The 18685-nt window shown below is 38.9% G+C and overlaps 1 protein-coding gene across 2 annotated transcripts in view; it reads right to left on the bottom strand.

The window, feature by feature from the left end:
• Positions 1–11967: 11967 nt before the first annotated feature.
• Positions 11968–18685, bottom strand: part of STAMBPL1 (STAM binding protein like 1) — a 41424-nt gene continuing 34706 nt past the window's right edge. For both annotated transcript variants that reach the window (XM_037804070.1, XM_037804071.1), the window contains exons 8-11: positions 17970–18107; positions 14341–14453; positions 13014–13113; positions 11968–12296 (exon numbers count right to left, since the gene is read on the bottom strand). In XM_037804070.1, the coding sequence (XP_037659998.1) occupies positions 12240–12296; positions 13014–13113; positions 14341–14453; positions 17970–18107 (408 nt within the window). In that variant the 3' untranslated portion in view covers positions 11968–12239. The remainder of the gene's footprint in view (positions 12297–13013; positions 13114–14340; positions 14454–17969; positions 18108–18685) is intronic.

Below are 18685 nucleotides of genomic sequence, written 5' to 3' on the forward strand. Positions count from 1 at the left end.
TTCCTTCTGAGCCACTCAACTGCAGTGCCTCATCATAGATCAATAATTCTTCCTCCTGAATCTGCCAGATGCTGGTTATTTGAAGTGTTAGCATCTCTTGGTGAGCTTGGCAGGAATCTTCAGAGGAGCTAAAACCACCAACAAATAGGTTTTGCTACTTTCTGAAGTCTTCTCTCTCCTAACAATAACAAATGAGACTCCAAAAGCTCAGGAGCTCCCTTCCTCATCTATGACCGCCAGCTTCCCCATGACAGGCTTCTGTAAGCAACTGCTAAAGGCCTCGTGGGTTTCCATCAACAGCAAGCCACATTAAATAGCCTTGTGCTGGGTAGATGAGCAAGAGGAAACATTTTTTAAAAAACAAGTAATTCTCTATAGTCAGTGTGGCATTGTTTGTGCAGCCAGGATGAGCTTCATTCTCCTGGGTAGAATTCCCAGCAGACAACAGCCTGAAGAATTTCCAATTGCAGTGAGGAAGGAAGCTATCTGGGCCAACACACACACCTTAGTGCGGCGCTGCATGCTTTTAAAGAGATGATAAAATAATAATAATAATAAGGGAACAGGACAACCTAGGATGGAGTTCTTCCACATTGGAGTATGAAAACTATTTATGCACAATCTTAGCATGAAGTAAATGTTTATTCCCAGGAGAGCCCAATGGATTAATGTTTGAAGAGCACTTGCTATGAGCTAAGACAAGGATAGCTGTGAAATTTGTAGAGAAAACAAGTCCGAGTTCTGCCTAGATGGAGCTTACAGTCTAGTGAGGAAGACAGTAAACATGCAGATAAGGCACATTGTAAGGGTTACAAAAGAGGAAATGTATGAGGTAAGGAATCTTGTCACCCAGGGCTCTAAACTGGGCCAGGAGCTCAGAAATGGCCTCCTCGAGGAGATAATGCTTCAGTAGAAGCTTGAAGAATCGGTAAGAATTAACTAGGCAAAAAAAAAAAAAAAAAAAAGTGGGGGGTAGGGTGAGTTTGGGGAAAGGGACGTAGTGCACACATAGGACACATTCCAGGCAGAGACTTTAGAAGTGTGACTAGGACTTGACTACAGTTTTGCAAAGTAGGATTCAAACCAGACGCCAATTATAAGCAATTAAGGCAATTCTGAGTGAGAAATTTATCTGATTCATCTGCCATTCTTTAGCATTTCATCTCATCTTGCAGGTTAATTAAATTCTTCATCTCATTTTCAGAAATGTATCTGGGAAATGAAAACCCAAATACTGCACATGCTAATTTGTTCATGATGGCTTCTGCTATTCCAGAAAGTTCTCCTCATAGGAATTTCATATCCCTTAAGGGCTGAAGGGAATATAAACAATTGCTATTTGCCTGATTGGGTTTGAAATGTATCCTACCTTAAGGAAAACTGATGAAACAGGCTCACCATAGTGTAGTTATTGACAGCTTTTCAGAGCAGCCTAAAGCTCAAGTGCCCTTAAACAATTTCTCACCTTGGAGAGTAATATGTGGTATTATAGGCACACCAAATCAAAAGTTCTTTCATCCTCTTCTTAGATCATGTCCTTCTATTTATTTGCCTCCACATTTAGGTTTGTGTGTGTGTGTGGTAATATATATATCTATATATCTATATCTAAAACATAAAATTTGCTATGTTAACCATTTTTAAATGTACAATTCAGTGGCATTAATTACATTTACAATATTCTGCCACTATTGACACCATCCATTACCAAACTTTTTCATCACCCAAAACAGAAACTCTGTACCCATTAAGCAGCAACTCCCCATTCCCACTACCCCCAGGCCCTGGTAATCTCAAATCTACTTTCTGTCTCTATGAATTTGCTTATTCTAGAAATTCTGTCTAAGTGGAATCATATAATATTTGTCCTCTTGTGTCTGGCGTATTTCACTTAGCCTCAGTTTTCAAGGTTTGTCCATTTTGTAGCATATATCAGGACTTCATTCCTTTTTATGGCTGAATGCTATTCCATTGTATAGATAGATCACATTTTATCTATTTATCTGTCAATGAATCCTTGGATTGCTTCCATCACATTTAGTTTTGAACCTTATTTCCTCTGCCTTTCCATTGGATCAATTACTTCCCCCTTCTTTAGATCTCTCTGCATATGCTACAAGCTGAAACTCCTTACAAAATGGCCTGAAATCATTTAACTTCAGGCCTCCCTTTACAAAATGCCATCACCTACTCACATAAAAATATACCAAGCAGGTAAATTCTACCCTTCTAATTTAGAATAAGCCCTCATTTTTGGAAAAAAAGAATTATTATTTCAGGTGGATATTCCATTGTCATCCCCTCTTTTATAAATGCATAAACCATTGAATTTAATGGAAAGCAAAGGTACAATTTTACAGTGTTGTTACTGGTGGCTCTTGTTGGTTGTTCTCTCTTTTGTAGTTCTAATTCTACCCAGCCAAAAGTGCTATCTTTGCTCTTGATAAAGGCCTGGGACTGGTTTCCACAATAAGCCTGATGAGAGTGAGTTCTAGAAGCCTTCCACATCTTAGTCAACTCTGATTTCATTGTTAAAAAATTGGCTTTCAAAGAATTAAGTTAATAATGCATGTGTTTGAAATAAAAATCTATAAGCACAAAATTTTATTGCTGAAAGTAACCTGTTTAATTATTTAATCTGCATACCTCAATTCTGAGAGAGTGAGGTCTTCTAATCATTTACTTTGCTCTCACTGTTCATCAGCCTTTATCTTAGAAGGAAACATAATGGAGCTTATTCTTTGAACAATCTGTAAATACCTTTTCTCCTCACAAACGGCAGAGGAATTTTTAAACATCCTCTTCAGACTCAAGAATATGGATACACCACTCATTCCATCAGTGTGTCCTGGGTCCACTCTGACAATGACTAATTCTAGTAAACAATTTTGATTTTTCACAGTCAACTCTTATTTATCTGATGCAGATGCAAACCATTGGGTAATCATCCTTGACCAACAAAAAACAAAAATCTAATTAACTCCATATGGTTTGAGAATGTGTTTTGATATAGCTAACACCCGAGGAAATTCACTTCAAACAAACAAATAAAAAAGTCTGGAATTCTTTTAATCCACCCTCCATCCCCTGGGTCCATCTCTGTTTTTCCTCCCTCATCCTCTGCATCTCCCTACCTCCCCTACGCCAACCCCACCCCAAATTCTGGCAAACCACAGTGGTAGACTTTAAGGGTATAAGGAGCTTCCTTTCTGGATAATGTTCTCTCCTCAGGATTCTCTTGGGTTTTTCCATTTTTCTATCTCTCCTTTAGTTATTCAAACATATACATGGATAGGGCTTTTATTAAATCCCTTTAATTATAAAAAAAAATTATAAAATTTAAAACACTATAATTATAAAACATTATTATAAAAATATATTGTTTTAGTTTTTTTAAAACTTGCTTTTCAAGAAGTTTGTTCTTCCAAAAGTTTGACTCTAATATTTGGTATAACTAAATCAATTGGCTGTTCTTTTTGAAAACTGTCTTTTAATGAATAATTCCTTAAATCTGTTTGGAGGCATTTTAACCCCAGATATGAGGTACTTGTTAATAACTATGGGATCTGGGGAGAAACTAAGATGGCAGCTAGGTGAGACAGGGCAAAAAACACCTCTGTGAAAAAACACTAGATAAAAACCAGAAAGTGAGCCAGAATACCGGTTACAGCTATGCGCCAGCTAGACGAGGTCTGCTAGTATCACAGGGGCTGTATACTTGGTGAAACCGGGAGTCTGCATTCTGAAACGAGTGAGTAAGCTGGCTGGAAGACCTGTAGCCATGCGGCAGTGTGGGGAAGCCAGGGGTTGGCGTTTGGAAACTGGCTGGTTCTTTTAAAAAAAAGAAAAAAAAAAAGGGAAAAACCCAGGAGTGGCTGTAGTTGCAAGAGTGGGAACCACGCAGTAAAGCACAGCAAGAGGGGGCTGGGCTGGCCTCTCGGTGTCTGGCCTGGAGGATAGCCCGCTGCAGACACCCTCGGGACCGGGGGAGCAGAGGGGAGAGCCAGAGGCAGAAAGAAACCCTGCGGCTCGCAGCTGGCTCCCCGGAGGGCTGGATAAACTCCTGCCCAGGACCGTGCCTACAGCCCAGAGCCCCGCCAGTTGTCCCAGAGCTGGGAAGGAGGAACTGTGCAAGGAGTGGGGGGTTGAGATGCCTTGTTCGGCCATCTTTGCATCAAGCTGAGAGCGCCCTGCACGGCCCGGCGGCCCAGGGCTTCCCTTGAGGGATGGTGTGCACTGGTGATGTAGCACGGCATTCCCTCGGCAGAGGTCCTGGAGGATCATGGCTGGGAGGGGGGGTCCCGCTCGGAGAACCCAGGGACGCTACGCCAAGTCTGGTGGTTTGTGGGACAGCGAGAGAGAGGGTCTGGGGCTGAAATGAAATGAAGGCTTAGACTCTTGTGGCGGCCTTGAATCTCCGGGAACCTGGGGGATTTGAATATTAAAGCTGCCCTTCCTCCCTGGCCACCCGGACACACACCCCACATTTAGGGTGACGGCTCCAGCAACACACCCAAACTGAGTTCTCCAACTGAACCCCACAAGAATCATTTCCCCACACACCACGGAGACAAGGTGGAGAACTGACTTGAGGAGTATAGGTGACTCACAGACACCATCTGCTGGTTAGTTAGAGAAAGTGTACACCACCAAACTGTGTTTCTGAAAAATTAGATTGGTATCTTTTTTTTTTTTTTACAACTTGAAAGAACCCTATCAAGCAAAGCAAATGCCAGGAGGCCAAAAACAACAGAAAATCTTAATGCATATGATAAAACCAGATGATACGGAGAATCCAATTCCAAACACACAAATCAAAATATCAGAAGAGACACAGTACCTGGCACAATTAATCAAAGAACTACAATCGAGGAATGAAAACATGGCAAAGGATTTAAAGGACATCAAGAAGACCATGGCCCAGGATATAAGTGACATAAAGAAGACCCTAGAAGAGCATAAAGAAGACATTGCAAGAGTAAATAAAAAAAAATAGAAGCTCTTATGGAAATAAAAGAAACTGTTGGCCAAATTAAAAAGACTCTGGATATTCACAATACAAGATTAGAGGAAGCTGAACAACATCTCAGTGTCCTAGAAGTGCACAGAACAGAAAATGAAAGAACAAAAGAAAGAATGGAGAAAAAAATCAAAAAAATTGAAATGGATCTCAGGGATACAATAGACAAAATAAAACGTCCAAACTTAAGATTGGTGTCCCAGAAGTGGAAGAAAAGGGTAAAGATATAAAAGAGTATTCAAAGAAATTGTTGGGGAAAACTTCCCAAACCTTCTACATAATATAAATACACAAAGCATAAATGCTCAGCGAACTCCAAATAGAATAAATCCAAATAAACCCACTCCAAGACATATTCTGATCAGACTGTCAAATACTGAAGAGAAGGAGCAAGTTCTGAAAGCAGCAAGAGAAAAGCAATTCACCACATACAAAAAAAACAACATAAGACTAAGTTGTGACTACTCAGCAGCCACCATGGAGGTGAGAAGGCAGTGGCATGACATATTTAAAATTCTGAGAGAGAAAAATTTCCAACCAAGAATACTTGACCTAGCAAAACTCTCCTTCAAATTTGAGGGAGAACTTAATTTTTCACAGACAAACAAATGCTGAGAGAGTTTGCCAATAAAAGACCTGCCCTACTTCAGATACTAAAGGGAGCCCTACCAACAGAAAAAAAGGAAAGGAGAAAGAGATATAGAGAATTTTAACAGACATATATAGAACCTTACATCCCAAATCACCAGGACACTCATTTTTCTCTAGTGATCACGAATCTTTCTCCAGAAGGGACCATAAGCTGGGACATAAAACAAGCCTCAATAAATTAAAAAAAAAAAAATTGAATATACTCAAAGCACATTCTCCAACCACAATGGAATACAAATAGAAGTCAATAATTTTTGAACTGTAACTCCACTATTTACTTCCTACATGATATAAATTACACAAACTCTAATGACGAATCAGTGGTTTTGAACTCAACGTAAAATGTGTAATTTTAGACAACTATATAAAGGTGGGGGAAAGGAGGAGTATAGGAGCATAGTTTATACGTCCTATTGAAGTGAAGGTGGTATCAAAGAAAAACAAGACTGTTATGGATTTAAGAGGTTAATTTTAAGCCCCACAGTAAACACAAAGAAATTATTAGAGAATATGACCATAGAGATGAAAAGTAGAGTATGGATTAAGAGAAATGGGGGAAGGGGCAATGGGGAGTTAAGAAATGAGTGTAGGGTTGCTGTTTGAGGTGAAGGGAAATTTCTAGTAATGGATGATGGGAAAGAGCATTACAACATTCTAAAGGTGATTAATCCCACTAATGGAATGCTAGGGAGGGGGTGGAAATGGGAAGATTTAGGCTGTATATATGTTTCCACAATTGAAAAAAAAAAAAAAAAAAGTCTAAATAGATGACAACTGAATGCCAAGGATGAACCTGGATGGGATTGGAGGATGGAGGACAGGAGGCTCAAAGGGACACAGTTGAGACATAAGGAAAAGGAAATATAGAATGTGAGCTTTGTATCATTGTTGAATCTCTTGTACTTCTTAGCTGTGCTTAAAGGGATTGCATAAAAGAATGTTCTTGTTCATGGGAAGTGTATATGTGAATTATAGTGTTTGTTCAAGGATGTGTGCAGCCTGCTCTCATATGTTCAGAAGACAGAGCAATAGATGATGGATGATAGATAGGGAGGGAGGGAGGCAGGGAAAGAAATAGCGATGTGACAGCATGTTAAAGTTGGTGGATTGGGCTATCGGGGGAGGGGGGTCAGGGTATGCTGGAGTTCTGTGTATGGGGTTAGTATTGTTTCTGCAACTCTTCCTATAACTTTGAATTTATTTCAAAATTTTTTTAAAAAGGCAAAAAAAAAAGGAATGTAAATAGACGGTTTAAAAAAATAAAAGTAAAGTGACATGAGTGACACTGCATCTGTGTCTTCAGAGCAGGAATACAGCAAATGAGTAAATGCTTGCAGGGTTGTTTTTTTTTGTTTGTTTGTTTTGTTTTTGCTTCACTATTTTAAATATTTTAAAATGTTAAAAAAAAAATAACTATGGGATCTAAGGAGATTTACAGCAGAACCTCCAAACAGACTGCAAACAGACCCAAAGTTAGCTTACTGGCACTTGCCTTTTGATAAGAAACCCCATCCTCTTAGCAGTCAGAATTATGAATTTCTAAGAGCCACTACATGATGTTTTTGCCAGCTGTCCCCAAGGAAAATATATTCTTGCCTCATGACTAGCCAACATATTAGAACAGGAAACAATTTCTTAAGGAAACAGAGAAGAGTTCGTTGCATATTTATTGTCTTCACAATAAATAACAAGTCAAATTCTTCTAAGAACAAGGAGCTGAAAGTAAGTCTTCCTTTATCATTGCCAAATGCATGATATTTTTCAAGCATCCTCTTCACAGATAATTCTGCAAGAGATGCCTTAAGAGAAACATCTGCTTTCCACATTTTGGACCACTTCAGCTGGCTTCACAACAGAAACCCCAAATCTAATGCCAAAGCCATGTAACACAGCCTTTGGCATCATTAATTTGGCTGCAGCATGGAATGGAATGGGGGTGGGGGAGGAAATACTGAACCAACTCTAGAATGTGGCCTTAACTGACATAAAGTTGTCCCTTTTATCTCAAATAAAACACCAATTTCCCACAAGCAAAATCCTAAACCAGGAACAATTTCAGTGACTGAGAATAATCCACACATGTTCTGCATTTGCTCTTGTATGACTGACAATGTCTATGGAGGAGAAAATGATTTCTGCCAGAGCAACCTGTGTCCCAAAGGACAATGAAGAAAGCCATTTCTAATTCAGCCTTTTGGGGGCTTGGAGCGGGGGAACTAATAACTTTAACAAATATTTACTAGATGCCAGGCACTGTATACAGACTAGCATGAAAAACCAAAGAAGTGCAGGCTATAGGTACATCTTCTACAGAACCACAGATCTAAAAAGAACCTAAGAACTATCTCTGCCTTAAGAGGTAAGGAAGCGGCAAATGGGGCTCTGGTCATGATTTACATTCAAAAGAGGGAGCTGCACTCACCTACTGTGAACGAGATCTTCCAAAGCAAGACTGTCCAAAGAACATTTGTGGTCACAGACATGCACACTCAAGGGCACAGATTGACTCCCATGGTCTCTACTTCATGGCCAAACCATTGCCCAATGATTGAGGGCATTTCTGACGGATCTTCTTTCAGACACAGAGCCCCATAGGCCTTAGGAACTCATTCTTCCAGACAAGGGCAGGCACTGGTTTGCTGCCTCCAGCAGTCTTTCAGCTCTTTGACATGGTCTTTCTGGAATGTCTGCTTAATTGGTTTGTACTTGGCAATAAGAAAACCACATCCTCTTCAAAAACTTCACCTAAGACCTGAGAGATTTCACTTCTCACTGCAAGAAAATCAAAGTGCCAAAAAATGACCCCACTCCTTTAGAGTAACTATACACCTTTTAGTGAGAAATGGGTTCTCTTCTAATTTGCTATTCAGAAGGAATATAATTGGCTTTGCTATACCCATAGCCTCTTTTTTCTCTCCAGAAATCTAAGCTAAATGTTTTTGGCTTTCAACTGAGTCCTTTCTTTCTCTAGGCACCATTCACTATCCAGCTTTTTCATCAGACACATCCCATTTTACATCCCCTTGGTCTACTAATGTATCTTTGATTTCTACACTGAGGATATCATTCATTTCTCAATCTCTAGTCCCAGCAGTCATTTTTACTTGAATAAGTTATATAATCTCTTCCTTTTCTCAAACGTATAATAATACAGGCTATGTATTTGAGGATAGCATCATTTAGGAAAAGTAGATTTGTGACGCCAGCCTTGCCAAGTTAATTTGTGCTTAGCTGTTGGTGGCAATAAACTCAAGGCCCATGCATACAGCAAGCCAAGCTCAATTTCTGGAGCTTGGGGTCTGAACATTCCCAGGCTACAAGCTGTCGAAAGGCAGAAACAAGCCACTGAACTGCCCATCGTAGGCTCTTCATGAATGAGAATTAGAGCAGAATGTGGAGGGCATGATGCCAGTGTTTCGGAATAGACAAGCGGGAAGGAAGGTTAACTCATCCAAGCACAGAATAGAGGGAACACACCTCTTGGGAACACAGCAATAACTCAACTAAAAAGTAGATGCTAGTACATGCATACAAGGCTTTTTAGGCAATACAGATATAATCCCATGAGAAAAGCAAAGCCTAGAAAAGCTGTGGTTGGTGTAACTCATTGAAAAAAAGGCAACGTTATATAAGGGCTATGTTTAGCCCTCTTGGGGACAACACTGGAATCTAGGGAGAGAGGACTAGAGAGGGAAACTGAAAAGTTGAACAGAAAAAGGAGAGAGAAGAAAAACTAGGCTAGGGTAAGGTAAGACCCCAAAGGCTGAACAAAAAGACTGAGAGGTGATTGGAAGATTGTCAATCAAAGAAAAGGCAGCCGGTTCAGGATTTTCTGAGGTAGCTGGGAGCAATTTCCACTACAATTAAGGTTGTATCCAGAGAACCAGTTAAAAAGTGACCTGGAGAATATTTATGTCTTAAAATGTCTCCCCACAAATTACTTATTAATTACAAAGGAAAATGGTACCTCTATAGAGGAGAATTCTGGTGGATTTCACCTTACCCAGTATTCTAAATGAGTATCAACACCACCATTTCTGTGGTATTCCTGCCAAAACACACAACTAGAATTTAATCATGAAGAAACATGAGCCAACCCCAAATTGAGGAACATTCTACAAAATAAATGGTCTGTACTCTTCAAAAATGTCAAGTAAAAAAAAAAAAATGGTTCCAGATTAAAGATGACTCAAATATTCCAGATTAAAGAAGACTAAAGGCTTATGCTAAGTAAATGTGATATGCAATTCTAGATTGAATCCTGGCTGGAAAGAAAAAAAGTCAAGAAGGACATTATTAGGATAACTGATGAAAATTATATATGGACTATGGATTAGATAATAATATTGAATCCATTTTACATTTCCTCATTTTGATAATTTTAGTGTAGATAAAAGAAAGTCTTTTTCAGAGAAAATATACACTGAAGTATTTAATGGTGAAGGGACTCAATATATCAAGCTTACTCAAATGGTTTAGAAAAAGTTTGTGTGTGTGTGTGTGTGTGTGTGTGTATACTGATAGAGCAGTTGGAGTGGAATGTAAATAACAGATGATCCGAGTAAAGGGTACATGATAGCTCCTTGTACTACTCTTGCAACTTTCTACAGGTTTAAAATTATATCAAAATAAAACATGTCCTGACTGTTCAGCTGATCCCAAGACAGCCTGGAAAAGAGCTGGAAACAGGTGAAGTGAGACAGAGCAATTATCCAGGGTAAGCCTGACACCTTAAACTAGGCAAGATGAGTGATGGGGCTGGCCCATATCCCTGAAATTGCCCGCCTGTACCCTTCTTATATTCTGGTTTTCACACCGTCATAAAGTGTTGTCTTGTGTGTGGCAGAAACTCAACTTGAACCTAGGTGTGCTTTCCCCAAGAGCATGAGATTTTAATGTCTGCTGTCCTGCTTCTACGCATGTCTGTCCCATCTTCCTGATCTATAGAGTAATAAGCCTACCTACATTAAAGTGAAATAGATTTGTGTGTTAAAAACGGTTCCTAGAAAAATTTATGGTGACTTCTAGTTAATCCTAGTTGCTAATTTTTATTTCTCTTCCAAAATTGTTTTTGGGCTCTGGGAACAGCTTTTACTCAGGGTCCTTTGAAACCTGAGCAGATCAGCAAGCTCGTGTAGCTATCACACTGGTTTCTCTGTGGCCTTCCTGAGTTCAACTCATTGGGAACATCTGTTGTGCCACAGCAAGCATTTGGTTATCTTGCTGGTTAACATTCAAGTCCTCTATGAAGAAATGAAAACAATCTGTAAGTTAAGTCAATGATTTATCATGACTTGCTTTTAGCTGAACGTGATGTCCAGCAGATGACAGGCACGTTGAAGCCCCCATTGCTGTTTCAGGTTGCTTCACTGTCAGCTTGTATAGGTCTCCAGAAAGAAGGTATCATCCTTACCTTCTATCTGCAAAGGCTGGACTTTGCACCTTCAACAAGATCACTTCCATTCTTCCCTCCTTATACTTGTAGCTAAATTTTCTCCACAATGTTTCCACCCTCAGGGTTTTCCCACCTATTCAACTTGCTAACATGGTACATGCATCTCCCATTCCTCCTATTTAATCTGTATCTTTTGATGCAGGTAAAAGCTTTTATTATATAAATACCAGTTATAAATTCCATTTCGCCAAGCCTTAGTTAGTACCCAACAATATATTTAAGTTACCCTATTAAATTCCAAAATTATTTTTGCTTTCTTATTCCCTGTGCATTAATTTATATATAGATACATTTAATCACAAATACTCTTTTCAAATTATTTATTTCATTTGTTATTTTTGGCTGAAGATTATCAGTTATTTCCAATGCCATATATCTTTTTCTCCCTGTCACGTTTGTTGACTTTCATAGTAACAGACTTTACATTTTTATCGGAGCTTTTTTTAGCCCTCTCTCAAGCTTTTCTAACTTTAATCCTCTAAATTAAATTAATGAGTTGTGGCTACCCAAGTCCGTCTGATACCTCATCCCCTAGTAGAAGCCGGTTTTTCTGGTATCCCATGCCATGATTCACTGCATACATATTTCCAAGCCTAGCATTTGAGGAAATGGAAAACAAAGACGGGCTCTAATCATCCGCAGCCACGCTTGTTCTCATATGCAGAAACTACTCATCCTCTCCTACCACAGGGAAATGTTGCAGAAATTGATGACCTGACTTGGAGACCACCTACTCAAGAGTTTTCTTCTGGAAATACATTTTACATGAATGGAAAAAAAAATACAATGAAACATCTAAAGCTCTGTAAATGTACACAGAGACCCCTAGAAACACTGGACATATTGTTTGCAGCACAATTTATTATCAGGTCTTGGCATTTGGGTACATGAATAGGTACTGATTTAACATCACTATGACCTCTCTTGAGACCAAGCAACCCCAAAAAGAAAACTTTAAAATATGCAAAAGCAATAAATATCAAACCTTCTGATCTAAAATGTATAAATATAAAATATCAGTCATCTCTGGAAACTTCTTAAGAAAATGCAGCAACCACATGTCCACAGGTGTCTGGCTTCAATGGCACTGATGGTGCTAATCTTCAGAACACGTCACCTCAGATCCAGCACAACTATATTTATGTCTTTTACCAACACATGTTTGCATATCTAGGAAAGAAACAATTCGTCTTACATCATAATATCAAACATACGACTCCATTTAAGGAGGGCATATGAATTTCCTAATTTTAAAAATATCCTAACTTTAAAAATATTTCCAATCAGAATAAAATCAAGTTTTGCTCATTTTCAACAACAAAATATTTATAGAGGTTGCAAGGTGATCTCATTTTAAATGAATTCCAACTTCAAAATGATGCTTTTCTGCTATTATAGCCACAGTTCTGCCAAGCAAACAGTTAGAAAGAAAAGTAGTAGTCAAATAATGTTTCCTTTGGGCTATAAAATCTCACCAGGATGTATGATGGCAGTTTTCATTGAATTGCTCTGAAAATATTAATTTGGCCATATCAAACAGAAATAATTCATGAGACATTTAGTATCATTTTCTTTAATAATTGTTTGCTTACTTGGACTCTGAAGAAAACTTTAAGTACCATGCAGATACATAAATGGAAAGGTAACTTTATAAGTAACCAACTGTGCAACAAAATACTGGCATTTCCTTGTAAATTAAAAAAAAAAAGTGAGAAGAAATCAGAAGGTAAGAAAGTACAAGGACTTATTATTTTCTGAGATAAAAAAATGCCAACCTAAAAGCAATACAGTGTTGTATCCCGTATCATACTGCTACTATTTCTCTTAAAGCAAAAAAAGGTCTGAAAAATGAATCTCTATGGGAAGTAATCCGTGTCCTCTACTCACACTGAACAGCCGGGGTTCGCTGGTGTGTGGATGAAAGCCCTTCTTTCTACAAGCGGAAACCTCGAGCATGCCAGCACTCGTGAGCCTGAAGACGCCAGTGCTAAATTTCAGGGTGAAAGAGAAGTGTAAAAATTAAGGATCATTTAGGCTTTCCAGACACTTTATTGACAGGCACAAGCATACATGTTCCTCAAAAAGACAGAGAAAAAAGACCCACAAACTGGGAATTCTGCAGTACTTTCTAACCGATCAGCCTAGGAGAGAGAAACCCAGGAGGGAGCAGTGCCGTGTCCACGCACCTGCAGGACTGAATGGGGAAGAGGCAAGGGCTGTCGTGTGTGACCCTGCAGAGGAGAGGACGAGGCCCCGGGAGAAAATTACAGGTGCAGCTATCCCTCATTATGAGGGAAATTTTTCTAATTAATGCTAATACAATTTATAACAACAGCAAACATTTACTGAAAGCTTGCTGTGGCACCAGCACTTTGCATAAACTTTTTTTTTTTAATTAGAGAAGTTGTGGTTTTACAGAACAATCATGCATAAAATACAGGATTCCCATAGACCGCTCTATTATTAACAACTTGCACTGGGGTGGTACATTTGTTACAACTGATGCAAGTACATTTTTATAATTGTACTATTAACTATAGTCCATGGTTTAACTCAGGGTTCACTGTGTTGTGCAGTTCCATGGATTTTTTTTTTAATTCATTTTTATTGAGATATACTCACATACCTCCATGGATTTTTTAAAAACATTTTATTCCAGTAACATATGTACAACCTAAAATTTCCATAAGCTTTTTATCATCTGATTTCATCCTTACATCAACCCGTGATGGACACATATTAGGGATGAAGAAGCTGAAGGTCACAGTGGCCAGGTGTCCTGCTACTGAATGTATCAACCGAGGGTGGCCGCAGGATCCGCCTTTAAGTTTGTCTGACTCCTATGCTAGTAACCACTCTACAGTAACCATCATTTCCCCAAACTAAGACGGTTTCAGAGGTAATTAAACTAAGGCTGGAAAATTTCTTACAATAGAAAATAATATAGTAGAACTCAGATCTCAAAAGGCAAACTGGAATAACATCCCCCATAAATTTTATCAATTTCAAGGTCATGCTAACTGAAGAAAACCAGTAATTCTACCACTGAAAAGACCTCAAAGAGAGCTGAAGGTATGTGGGACCCAGCTGGCTTTGATCTTTTACCCAAGGACACCCAGTGCCTGCTACCCAAGTGCCTGGGGTGTGGACACACTGGAACCCACTAACCCCAGACAAAGCTCTCCCTTGGGCTCTCCACATAAGTCACACTTACTCCCTATGCTTTGGTGAACAAACGATGGCAACAGCTTCTGGCAACATGAGCTGATAGGAACAGTGAGTGTGAAGATCAACGCTGGATAAGAATGCAGTTTGGGTAGGATGTGTCTATAAAAAGAAAAGAACACACTCTTACTAGGGTGGCTGAGACTTAGCCAAGGGCACAGCCTATTCTCAGAGAAAACTTACTTGCCTTCTTTTTAACCATCATTTTTAAAAAATGCTTTACTAGCATAATCCTTTCCTTTGTGCATTCCTATTATTTGCTTCTTCTGAATAACTGTGACTTTGAGAAAAGGCTCCTGGGAGTATTAAGAGAAAAGCACACTCTTACTAGGAAAGAAAGTGCTGGAAATTAATTTGCCAGAAGCAAGTTCAAGTAACTTGCCTGTGGCCACACAGCTGGTAGGCAGCAGGGCCAGGAAAGGAAACCCTGCACAGATACTTATATCCAAAACCTCGTGGACATGAAAGGCAAGTTTTTTCACAAAATTTGTCCCGTGTTGCTATGCATCCTTTTGTGGATCACCACTCCCTATAAATGGGAAAGTAAAAATCGCCAAGTTGTTGAAGGCGTTTGGGACTCATCTTGCACCAAAACAAACTACCCATGTGCTAAGAAAGGAGAGGGAATTGTAAATACAAAGAAGTGTCTTCCAGGTTTTGGGCCATACGCAAACTTGTGCTTGTGAGAGACTGGAAACCAGAGGTTCACGTTTGAATATGGCAAAAATGCATGCATACATAAATTTAAAATTCACATCAAAGGCTAATTACCCTTGAAAAAGGACTGTGACCCTTTTAATCATGAAATAAAGGTCCTTGGCATGCACTGTGTGGGTGTGAATCCCGGCTTCATCGCTCGCTAGCTGTATGACACTGCAAAGGTTACTTCTCCTCCTGCCCAATTCATTGTAAAATGGGGATAATGATCATTTTCTTCATGGGATGGTTATGAAGATTAAATGGCACACAGAAAGGAGTCAGAATTGTTAGCTGTGATTACTATTGCTGTGTCACTGCTGTCATTGCTATTTTAACGCTGCCAGTATTAACTGAAGGACATAAGCCCAGAGAGGGTGTGAAATGCCTTTAACACACTATCGTCTCTTGAAGAAATACCAAATTTCAAGATTTCTTTACACTTTATTTAATAGGTAAAATCAGCTGATTTCTATTTACAGAAAGCTAGATTTTCTGCAAGGAAAAAATAATTTGGTCTGTAAACACTTAGGTCAACTGAGGAATGAAAATTATCCTAATTTTTAAAGCCCAAATCTCTAGTGAGGGCATGAGTGGGAGAGTCTGGCTGACTGCTGTCTGATTTGTAAATACCCTCTCTTTAGAGCCTTCCATGACTTGGTGAGAAAGTAGTCAGCGCTCAAAGGGACTAGAGTGCTGTGGAGGTAGCAAGCAACCTGTCCACTTAAAAAGACAAATCACTAGGCCCCATCAATTTATTTTCAATCACATGAGACTCTGAGCCCTTCTTTCCTGCCAAGAGGAATCATTTCTGCTCCAGTGACAGCACCCCATGGGAAAATAGTGCTCCCCCTCCCTCACTCTTTAGAAATAAAAATGAGAGGAAGATGATGCTTCAATAGCAGCAGGTGCCATTTATTATAACTGAATAGTGTGCCAGGCACTGAACTAATGACTCTCCACAAATTACATCATTTAATTCTTGCAACGACCCAGTGAGATAAGAACCGTGATCATCCCTATTTTACAGAAGAGGAATAGGGGCTAAGCAGGAGAATAAGCAACTTGCAGAAGGTCATACACTAGTTAATTGAGAAGTCTACATTTAAACCCAGGTCTGCCTGTTTCTAAGCCCTTCTTTCTAATGACTAATTTATATCTGGAAAAAGTCAGCTGTGGAATTTCTTGCTATTGTTACGCTCAATAAAAAACATCACAAAAGGTCATTACAACCATAGAGGTTTAGAAACGTAACATTTTAGTATTTTTCATTGAACCACAATTTGATATGGTGAAATAATTTATACCAAAACAAAATCCTGGAATTCGAGAATTCTGCCACATTCATTATTTAAATGAGTTAACTTTATTATTGCATACATTATATTACACAGAAGGGCATAAGGGAGAAAACTTTTGTTTCAAAATTGTAAGATGAACTAACACTGAAAATTCAACATGAGTTTGTAATTAGACTGTCCTTTTCTCTTGGCTTATGTTACAAATTCTTTGCTACAATTTGTTGTACTCTAAAATGTATTTTTATTCAGAAAATCATGTTAAACTAAATGTATAAAATTTGGAAATTTCTAAGCAAATAACAAATACACATCTGGAAAGTTTTGCAAAATCCTCAATCATAAATACTCTCTTATATTTGAGAGGGAGTTACACTTTTCAAAGGGCTTTCACACCTGGTATCTTGTTTACAGCTCACATACATCCTGTGAGGAAGAGAAGGCATTCATTAGCCCCACTTGGTCATTGAGGGAGCCTGGAAACAAGGAGGTTAGGGGTCCTGACTGAGGTCATATAGTAATTTGTAGGTGAAGCTGGGACCAAAGCTTCCTCTACACTCCTAAATTATATAATATCAGTGCTTGGCAAGTGTGTATGCACGCGCACTCTGTGTGTGTGTGTGTGCGCATGCGTGTGTACTGCCCCTCCATCTCTCTACATAGTAAATAAAATAAGAAATGATCACCAATCACTCTTCAGGGGAGCGCAGAAATCTCCAGGATGGGCCCTGGACCCGGGATGGGCCCTGACTTGTCCCTACGCAGCTGTGCAGAAATGAATGGAAAAATGTCCCCCAGATGGACAAAACTAAAGACAGAAAAAGCAGAGTATCGACAATAATAATAGCTACAATTTGCTGAGTCCCTAGAAAAATGTGCTAAGATAGTCACATCTAATTTAATTCTCATTTTCTTATGAAGTCAGTTATTATGATATCCATTTTCAGGATGCTAAAGCTGATGATCAGACTGCTTAAAAAAATTGCCAACATTTACAGTGAATTCTTAGCAGAGCTGGGATTTGAACTCACGTCTATTGACACATAAGCCCTCTCATGCTCCTATGATGGCTGGTGGACATTAGAACCCAATGGCTGTTCTCCATCCCCTTAGCCCTACTTGTGGCTGTTTATACTGTGATACATACACCCTTGTCCTGTAGGTAGGGTGGGTGGAGTGTATGTTTCCTATTCCATATAAAAAAAATACCTATTTCAAAGAAATATTTTCAGGAATTTTCTTAAATTAATTCAGACTCACAGCAATGGGAAAGAAAACACTAATAACTGTCTAGTTAATTGGTTAAAAATCTGACTATAGGCCTACACTGGGCTGTCTAAATTAATCAAAACAAGCCACCTAATTTCCAAATGTCTCTTTCTCTTTTTTTTTTTAACTTTGGATGGTAGAAAAAGCCTCTGATACCCCTCTCCAAATCCAGATTTCACAGACTTAGGCATGCCTAACACTGAAGTAAATGCTTTAATACGATGATTTCTACTACACTTGAGAAAATTAAAAAGAAGAAACTATTATTTAAATTAAGCTAAATTTCCTCAAGGAGGAAAACAGCACATCACAAAAAAACAAAAAAAATAAACTGAAACCAAAAGGGGAGACATACGTGGATCCATCCCAGAGTGAGGAGGCCATGCTGATCCTGGACGCTGAATAATTCTTCCACATTCTCCATGTCGCAGTAGTCCGGTCCTGCAGACTGTTTTGGCACGATTACGTGGGTAATAGTAAATTCATTATGTGTCTAAAAAACAATTAGCAAAAAAAAATAACAAGCAACTGGCTGAAGAAAGCTGAGCAGGAAATGCACTTTTTGCTACAAGACTAGAGAGGACCCCTCCCACTTGCCTCATCTCCCCCCACCCACAAATCACAATTTCAAAAACAAAGTCTCAAACTCAAAAATGATTTATTTGCCAAAAGTTTGAGAGTTTGAAAGTTTGGAACTTGCAATGCATTTTTTGTAATAGAGACATATCATAAAATAGGAATAAGTATGCGAGGCTGGTCCATGGAAGTTTAGCTAATAAATGATGTCTACAATGGAAGTATTAGAACAACAACAACAACAAAAAAAACAGCAGGTTTATTTCGAAAGGGAAATACCAGTTAATTTTGTTGTTACTAAAGGACATTTCTAAGGGCTGCAAAAGTTGATAGTCTTTTTTTTTTTTCCGTTAATGATATTTAATTTCAGTTCAAGACTAATGACTATCTTTTCTTCTAGTATTGAGGAGTCTCACTAAGACCTTCCATAACAAAGGCAATGTTCTTGGTTTGCAATTAGATAAAGAGAAAGGAAGAGGGTTGTGGAGAGGTGGG

Source organism: Choloepus didactylus, chromosome 15, assembly GCF_015220235.1.
Source record: "Choloepus didactylus isolate mChoDid1 chromosome 15, mChoDid1.pri, whole genome shotgun sequence".
NCBI classification, from domain to species: Eukaryota; Metazoa; Chordata; class Mammalia; order Pilosa; family Megalonychidae; genus Choloepus; species Choloepus didactylus.